The following is a 9,441-nucleotide window of genomic DNA, read 5'->3' as shown; positions in this document are numbered from 1 at the left end:
CGCGGCGCGGGACTTGCTCGCGAAGCCTCGGCGGCCTGGGCCCAGCATGCCCTGCCCCGGCGCTGCCCCTCCCGGCGCCCTGGCCCTCTTGGCGCTGCTGGCCCACCTCTCCTTGCCCTCGCAGGCCGCGCAACGCCGACCCCCCGCTCCCGCCGCCAACCCGGCCGCCGCCCCGGGAAGGACCCTCGTGCTCCTCGACGTCGGGCCCCGCAGCCCGCGCCGAATCACCAGCGAGCGCTTCCTCTCGCTCCAGATCGACCCCGCCGTCCTGCACGACGGCTGGCTCGACTTCCTCAGGTGAGCAGGAGGAGGAGGAGGAGGAGGCGCCGGGGGGGGGGGGGAGAAGGAGATGGGGCCTCGCCCCAGGTGTACAGGATGCCTTGCAGCATCCTCTCCTCGCCCTTCCGACCGCGGGATGGTGGTGGTGGTGGTGGGGGAATCTCTTGAATGGAAGTCTCCTGTTCGGTGGGCTCCTCTTAGGTGAGCACAGGAGCCCCCTTCCTTGCTCCCTCCCTCTCTTCCTTCCTGACTCCTCCACCATCCTAAATTACTTCTTTCCTCATTTCCTTTCTTCCTTTCTTCCTTCCTTCCTCCCTCCCTCCATCCTTTCTTCCATCCTTCTTTCCTTCCTTCTTATCTCCTCTAAGTCCCAATTTCATTCCTCCCTCCCTCCTTCCCTTCTTTTCTTCTTCCCTTCCTTCCTTTCTCCCTACTTTCCTTCTTCCCTTCCATCCTCCCTCCCTCCTTTCCTTCCTTCTTGACTCCTCCACCGTCCCAAATTCCATCCTTCCTCCCTTCTTTCCTTCCTTGCTGAAACCCCCACCGTCCTAAATTCCTTCCTTCATTCCTTCCTTCCTTCCTTCCTTCCTCCCTCCCTCCCTCCCTCCCTCCCTCCCTCCCTCCCTATCTTCCTCCCTATCTTCCTTCCTCCCTCCCTTCTTTTCTTCCTTCCTTCCTTCCTTCCTCCTTTCCTTCCTCCCTTCCTCCCTCCCTTCCTTCCTTCCTTCCCTGACTCCTCCGTCATCCCATTCTTCCTTTTCTTCCTCCCAACCTTCCTTCCCTGACTCCTCCGCCGTCCCTTTCCTCCTTCCTTCCTTCCTTCCTCTCTCCCTCCGCGCAGCTCCCGCCGCCTGGTGACCTTGGCCCGGGGCCTGGCGCCCGCCTTCCTCCGCTTCGCCGGCAAGAGGACCGACTTCCTGCAGTTCCAGAACGTGAAGAACCCGGCCAAGAGCCGCGGCGGGCCCGGGCCCGACTACTACCTCAAGAACTACGAGGACGGTGAGCGCGCGGAGCGGGACTCGGCGGGACAGGGCGGGGGAGCGGGGGACGCGCCTCCGCCTCGAATTACAAAGGGAAGGAAGGCCCGGCCCCGCCAGAGCCGGCCTGGGACCTCCGCCCGAGAGGAGGGCAGCCAGCCGGCTTTGGCGGGCCTCCTTCCCAATCCCCGGGGGAGAGATAGGGGCGAACTTTGGGCGCCTCTCCGATTGATAAAGAGTCCCCACAAGTGACAAAGGGCACCTCTGCATCAGATATGTGACACCCCCCCCCCCTACGTCCAGCAGAACGACACAGATGCCCACCAAAGGGCTTTAAGGATAAGAAACTGTGTGGTCTCCCGTGAAGTTTCCCTGTCATATGCGAGAGAGACTTGAAATGAAATAGGGAATTACAAACATCCGACTTACAAACAGACCTCACAACCTCTGAGGCTGCCTGCCATAGATGCAGGTGAATCGTCAGGAGAGAATGCTTCTGGGACATGGCCATACAGGCCGGAAAACTTACAGCAATCGATAACATATTAAGCGACTCATAGTTAGGAACAGGGCTGAGACAACAGGAAGTGAGAGACATCGACCTCTCCTCTATTCAGGAGTAACTCCAGGGAGGGGAATTCACTCCTGGAAGCGTGATGATGGGGAACTGAAGTTTTATCCCCAAACCCTGTTTCCACAACAAGCCATTTTAAAAAAATCCAATTTTCACAGGGACAGAAAGTGAGGTGAAATCTTCTGAACACAGGGGCACATTTAGGAAAACAAACACCACAGGGGTGTTAACCCTTCCCTATGCTATCTGAAGCTAAACATCACACACACACACACACACACATATATGGCTGCAGTTAATTTTTTAAGAAGCAACTTAATCAAATCCAACTTGAGAACAAATCTACAGAACCCATCTTGTTTGTAACTTGGGAACTGCCTGTACCTTGACAATAAACAGGGACTTATTTGAATGTGTGCCTGTTGCCACTGATAGAATAGTTTGTGGGGGTATAAAGATATAAGTGGGTAAGAAGCACCTTGAGAATGGTTGTTAGGCACACCTCAATCCTCTGTGTGAGTCTGTGTTGCAAGATGGGGAAAATGTTCTCCATTTGCTCCTGTGTTAGAGGGTTTAAGGGCTACATGGAAGGGCAGCCAAGAAGGTGACAGAAAAAAGAAGGAAATGTGACCATTGAATAGCACCCAATGTCCACTTTGGTCCAGCATTCTGCCTCCACAGTAACCAGACGTGGCCACTTCATGATAGAGGTTGCCATTTCCTCCTGTGTACCCAGTTTCTTAGAGACATAACTGCCTGAAGTTAGGAAAGTTTAGTTTTAAAGCTATCATTATGGCAAAAGTGGTTATCTGTTATTTTAATTCCTCTAGTCAGTTATATGGCAGTTTTATGCTTTTTCTGGTGACTAGCTCAGTTATGTATTCAGTTAAGGGGGGAATAAAAAGAAATAAAGACTCAGCAAGAACCAAATTACAAAGAGTGGTTGAATAGTTGTTTTTATTTAGGCTGTAATCACGCAAAGCATACACAGATAATACACATCCACATTTAAAGAAAATGCACATACATAACATTTATGAAGTCACAAAACAAGATCTGGTACAGTAATGACAGGACTTCCCAAAATCTACCCTTTGGGCAAATTTATCTATTGGATTACTGTCACTTCACCTTACATTCAATTACATCACATACACAGAACATCTCATATAATACAACAGAGTTGGGATTCAAATCATTGCGTTTTAGGCATTTTTGAATAGAATATTTTTAATTGGTCAGTCTGAGCCCTTTTGAATTATCTTTGCTGTCTCTAAATCTTAGTCTTTGTGGGTTTTTCTTTCATTCAGAACCAAAGAGATATGTTTGTGATATTTTAGCACAAAATATCATTCAGGAACAACATTCCTGGTTTTCCAGGAATGCAGTTCATTTCACTTGGTAGGATTTTATTTATTAAGAAAGTTGTTGTTCTGTGACTTCAAGTCAGTTCTGACTTATTTTATTTATTTATTTGCAACATTTATATGCCGCCCTTCTCACCCTAAAGGGGACTCATTATGGCAAGTTGTTCTTGCCATAATGGCTGAGAGGGTGAGAGGGTGCAATTTGCCTATGATCATACAATGGGTTTCCATGCCTGAGCAGGTATTTGGACTCTGGTTTCAAGAGTCCTAGGCTAGTTTTCAACCATTCCAGTCACCCACTGGAAGTGTTAGATGAGAACTCCCATCATACAGTCATCACCCCCATCTAGACTATTATGACTAGCAAGGCTGACTGGAAACAAGGAGAGAAATGCAGATGTTCCTTTGCCTGTTTCCCTGATGTATAGTTAGTGCTGCAGTTTGTACTTTGATTTCCTTAGCACGGCTCCATTACTCTCCTGCTTGAATCATGATACTCCCTCATCCAACATTTTCCCAGCCATCTCCTGAATGTAAACCAAGGACTGAATTCTAATGTTACTCCCAACTAGAGTAGACCCATGGAAGGAATGTGTAAATTGACACATATATTCAAATGAGTCAATGGATTTGCTGTAGCTGGTACTTACAGTAGAGTTCAGGACTTACTGCAGGAGAAAGAGAACTTTTGGAAATTCCGCTGTACCTGAGACTGGTGAAATAGTAGGAGAAATGCACAAGAGGAGCATAGAGCACTGACTGGGAAACTTTGTCCCTACACAGCTATGGAGAAGGAATGACATATTTCATAGACATTTAAGTCTTTACAGTTATGTTGATTACATAATTAAATCTGAGTCATTCCATATCAGAGAGAATTCTTGACTGCTGAAAATGTTGATGTAAACTATCTAATGCCTTCCTTGGCTGAGGAATACCATTACTATGACCAAACTTGCCAAAAGCCTGTACATATTTGGACAACAACATTGTCACGTTAAATGCATTTAAAAGGACATTTGTCTGAGGTAAAGTAATAGCTGATGTAAACTGACTGATCTGGAATTAAGAGCCTTGATATTAAGAGTAATTGGTAATAAGATTTTTATTTAGTCTACTCTGGGCACAGAACTGAGGGGTTTGAGCTTTATTGGGTAGAAGAAACCATTTTTACATAATCAATATTGATAGATTGTGGGAGAATAACTTTAGAATTGTTTTGTCATCCTGCCCTAGTAAGAAGGACATTTGAGAGGACAGTATATGAATGTTCTTTAGAAGAACTGGTTTCTGGTGTCTTCCAAAAATTGTTCCAGTTTAATATGCAAAATCCCATAACTTTCCTGAATGATGAGTGAGAACGATTCTTTTAAGAAAAACAATGCAATGCTTTCTGCCCTGTCTCATTATAACAACAAAAATAATGCCACATACATGTATATTGTTTTTCAATTGCCCATTTTAATTTTATTTATTGGTTTTCTTATTGGTCTGGATACATGTGTTTGGATTGTTGTTTCTATGACACTAATATGTTGTAAGCTGCTTTGCATCCTGTGAGGGAGAAAAGAAGGATAGAAATAAAGGTTATTATTATTATTATTATTATTACCCTAAATCCAGAATTATTAGCCCTTTATTTATAGATTGTCTGGATGGGAAATAAGGATCTGTGTGAGAGAATTTTTGTTATAAGGCCAACCAAAAGGTCCAAAACACATGCTATTTTTGAAAGCTCACAGATTTCTTTATCTCGTAATGATGATAAAATTGCATGCAAGCAAAGAAGAGTGATAGTATCGGGGTCACAGCATCTACATTTTATTTCTAGATGTTATCTAGGAGGCATGAGTAGGTAAGGTTATTACTTCCACGGCCATGAGGTTTTTCAAAATGTTTTGGTACCTGATATCAAGATATTGCTTTTCCAATTACTTTACAGAAGCTACATCTTAATTAAGTTTTGGAAATATTTAATTAATCGTACTTGAGGGCAACAAGGCATTTTAGGGGCTCACAGTTGGTTATGTGGTGTGTAGCAATTTTCTTTCTTCAAGAGCGGGCAATGACGACAAGTTTTGGGAATAGCAGTCTGAGGATAGTTGATGCTGTGTCACTGCCACTTGGTTGTTTCACACAGCTTTATGGTATCTTGCATACTAGCAGTTGTTGTGCTCTACCAGATCTTGTTATACTGCACATTTACTATGGATTAATTATCATAATTATCATAACGGCATCCTTGAAGTGACTGGCTTGACTTTGAAGGAGCTGGGGGAGGTGACAGTCAACAGGGAGCTCTGGCGTGAGCTGGTCGATGAGGTCATGAAGAGTCGGAAACGACTGAACGAATGAACAACAATTATCATAGACTCATAGAATATTAGAGTTGGAAGAGACCACATGGGCCATCTAGTCCAACCTCCTGCCATACAGGAATGCACAATCAAAGCACCCCCAAAGGATGGCTATCTGGCTTCTGTTTAAAAGCCCCCAAGGAATGCGCTTCCACCACACTCTGAATGGAAAAAAATAAAGAAAATCCTTAGTTTTTACACTCCATGTGTATGAAAAGACACTTCTGTGTAAAACCTCCATGATGTATCTGCTCTGCATAAGGCTGCAATCTTATGCAGGTTTACATAGGAGTAAGTTCCATTGCCTTTTGGGAACCATAAATAGATATGAAAAGAGAATGCCATTGTTATTTTATACATGTTAAGATAGATAATCATGTCAAGAGATACTTTACTGTAGTATAGAGTGGGAGTTGTGTGGCCCCGTAGATATTGTTGAACATCAGCTCCCAGCAGTCCTGGTCAGCATAGCCAATTGTGATGCATGCTGGGAGGTGCAGTTCAACAACATTTGGAGAGATGCAGAATTCCCAACTCTGTTAAAGCAGGACAATTTGTCAATTGGACTTTCAGTCTTCAGGAGTATAATCTGTGGTTTGGAGATAAGCAAATTAGAAAGCAGACTCCATATTTACAAAAAAAGTAACATTACATGCATACACAGTAACTTCAGCCTTTCTTTGGCATCATGACTTAGGAGGCTGTTAGCTGAAGACTATTCCATAAGTCATTACTAAGGAACCCAGTTAATACCAGACAGAACCTAATGGGTGTATCATGGAGATCTTGTCTGCCTGGAAAGAAGTTTCTGTCTCCAGAACTCCCCTTCCCCAGTTCCTTTCTTCTCTAATCAGAGTCATTCCGATGTGCAGAATTTAGTCAGCAAGGGTAACACAATCTGAAATTCTTTTGGAAGGCACAATCTCAATTTTACCTGATAAAGCCACCCCCTCTCTCTTTTCCAATATACTCCTGTGTGTTCCTTCTTCCAGCCACTGAAATGTGTTTTCTCGAAGCTGCTACTGTTCAAAAAATTAAAAGAAAAAAATAGTCTGTAACATAAAGCTTCTCAAACCAAGAGCTATGGTTGGTTTACACTAAACATTTGCAGAAATAAGTGTTCACTCAGCCCAAAGGTCAGTATTTAAACAAGTTGTGGCAGGGAGCTTACACTTATTAAATGTCTTCGCCCAGGTTTCTTTGCTGCTGAGTGACTGTGGCCTTTTGTTTCTTCATTTTTCCTCATGGTAATAAAGTTGAAATGTAGCAGCCCTTCAAAATGAAGTTTCTCATAGAAGTTGTAACCACAGGTCTTAACTTTTCATCACTTAAATGTGGAACAGAACCATTGCAAATGGGGGGGAAGGAGGGAGGGGACACATGTGGTGTGTATCAGTGATCAGTGTAAATCAGAAAGGTGTGGTGAGAGTTTTTTCCTGCCCACAGGCCAAGCTTTCTGACTGGCTTCGATGTACATCTACAAACTGCAAACAAGACCTTTTGTGAAGAGTCTTTAGTACACAAAATGATCAATAGCCTCCCCACTCATCCACCACTATTTTGCTTGTTCATAATTGCATTTCTTGTTTCTTAAATATAACAATTGATAAACAATCAATTATAGACTTTTAATTGGGACTAAAGTTCAAATAAAAATTAAGCACACTCATTTAATTTTGTTGAAACGTACTATTGAAGCAGTATGGGAAGAAGATGAAATATTCCATCAGCACAAGTAATTTCAGAATGTGATGCCAGTGAGGTGCGATTATTGTCTGCTTTGTGATGATGGCATACCATTAGATGGCAGAGCTTCCTTCCCTTTTGTTGTTATTGTTTTTTGGAAGACAGAGCCTTGTGACAAATTGGGTTATTATGCCATGAGTTTCAGCAGATGCATGTCACGACGAGATTTAGAACTAGTATAATCTGCTACTGCTATAATATCCAGTCTGGTCAAAACATCTTCTGAGAGTGTTTGAATATCTCCCTGTTCCCCTTCATTTTATAGCATTCTATTGATCTGTCCATCCATCCATCTATCTATCAATCCAGCCTTTCTTCTGACATGAGACTCATGGTAGCATATAATAAGTTAAAAACGAAAAAAGCTAAAAACATGCTGATAAAAATGCAAATAATTTCTTCCAACAAATTGCAGTACCTTACTTAAGGTGGTTACCAGTTCACTGATATATCTATTTGCAACTATATTTGACCATTTAGACAACACACCAGGCTTGATCTTGCAAGAGGCACTCAAAGGCTTTAGTAGCAAAGATGGGCTAACCGATAAACATGGTCTTTTGAAGAAATTAAATATAATGGGGCACTCATTGCAGCTAAGGAGAGTGGGAAACAGTGCAGGTAACTACAGGATAATTTATTGCTTTGGAATACCAGATCAGCCTATTTATCAAGCCCAGTGTATTGTTTCTAATAGTGATATTTAGTAGAGAAAACCTTTAAGGAAATCTGTAAAGATTAATCTAGATGTAATGGTTGTCTTGTAGTTCAGCTTTAGGTTTTGACTATTTAAAATAGATGCACATGCCCCCTTGAGCCAATCTGAGGGGATCATATGAACCCTTTGTCCCACTGTTATCCTGATAGTAAATATTGTCAATCTCTCACCACATTGACATAAAATGAATAAAAGTAAGTAATTGCAAGATGGAAAGAAAATTGGTCTGCTTTGCTTAAAGCGTGGCAAGTTAAATTCTGGGAATTTCCAATTACGAACTGGTTATCATCTCAGCAGAAAACTATGTCTAATCCTAAATTTAGGATTTTCATACAAATAGCGACTCATATTTTTGGTATATTCACTTATTAGTGAAAGAAGAATGTGATTTTATTAAAATGAAGTATCTACACTGGCAGTAAGGAGTTTATTATTAAGTAATTACTTTTTTTTTCTTTTGTGGTCCTAAGTTGTAATTGATAGCTTGCTTTATTTGAACGTATATAAAAACATTTAAATAATTTTTTAAGACTTCTGATATCCAGAAAGATATCCCAATTATCTACATTGGTAGATTATTTTTTTTATAAAAACACCACTATCTTAAATACAATGGGCAACCGTGACTATCTTACAAATATTCCCCTTTTTTCTTACATTGGTAGAAACACTTATGTGGTACCCACAACTATATTTATGAGTCTTCAGAACTATTTTATAAGTATGCAGATATATGGGGAATTGGTTCAAGCAACATTTGAACAATTTGCTAAACACATTGTTCAGACAGCCCTAGACAAGTTACTTTAACATTTGCCAGATTGCATTCACTTTTTGACTTTTAAGTATAAGTGATCTGTCCCAAAAATAATGAGAATGATTTAAAATATTTTTAAATTGATTATACATGCAATTATAGTGCATTGTCTTCAAAATAGCCTCCCTGTGATTGAATACAGCGATTCTAGCATTGCTGCCATTCTTCACTGCAGTGGAGGAAGTCTTCATTTGAGATGTTATTCAAAGCCCTTGTCACAGTTGCATGGATGTTTTCAGCCATCCCAAAATGATGTTCTTTGAATTGGGTTTTGAGATTGGGGGAAAAAATCACACAGATCCAAATAAGGACTGTATGATGAGTTGAAAACTGTTCAGAAAAGCCTTCACATGAGCCACATTATTATCAGTTCATCATTTTGAGACAGTTGAAAATGTCCAGGCAGCTTTTGTTTTTCATGTCAGGAGTGACTTGAGAAACTGCAAGTCACTTCTGGTGTGAGAGAATTGGCCGTCTGCAAGGACGTTTCCCAGAGGACGCCTGGATTTTTTTTGATGTTTTACCATTCTTGTGAGAGGCTTCTCTCATGTCCCCGCATGCAGAGCTGGAGCTGACAGAGGGAGCTCATTCTGCTCTCCCCTGATC

General features: G+C 42.1%; 1 protein-coding gene across 1 annotated transcript in view; it reads left to right on the top strand.

Annotated features, from left to right (window-relative positions):
- Positions 1-31: 31 nt before the first annotated feature.
- HPSE2 (heparanase 2 (inactive)) overlaps positions 32-9,441 on the top strand; it is a 156,748-nt gene continuing 147,338 nt past the window's right edge. The window contains exons 1-2 of the mRNA XM_060768196.2: positions 32-297; positions 1,121-1,278. Of these exons, the coding sequence (XP_060624179.1) occupies positions 47-297; positions 1,121-1,278 (409 nt within the window). The 5' untranslated portion in view covers positions 32-46. The remainder of the gene's footprint in view (positions 298-1,120; positions 1,279-9,441) is intronic.

This window comes from Anolis sagrei, chromosome 3, assembly GCF_037176765.1.
Source record: "Anolis sagrei isolate rAnoSag1 chromosome 3, rAnoSag1.mat, whole genome shotgun sequence".
Classification (NCBI taxonomy): Eukaryota; Metazoa; Chordata; class Lepidosauria; order Squamata; family Dactyloidae; genus Anolis; species Anolis sagrei.
Note: the sequence above shows the minus strand (reverse complement) of the source record. Positions and strands in the feature narration are given on the sequence as shown.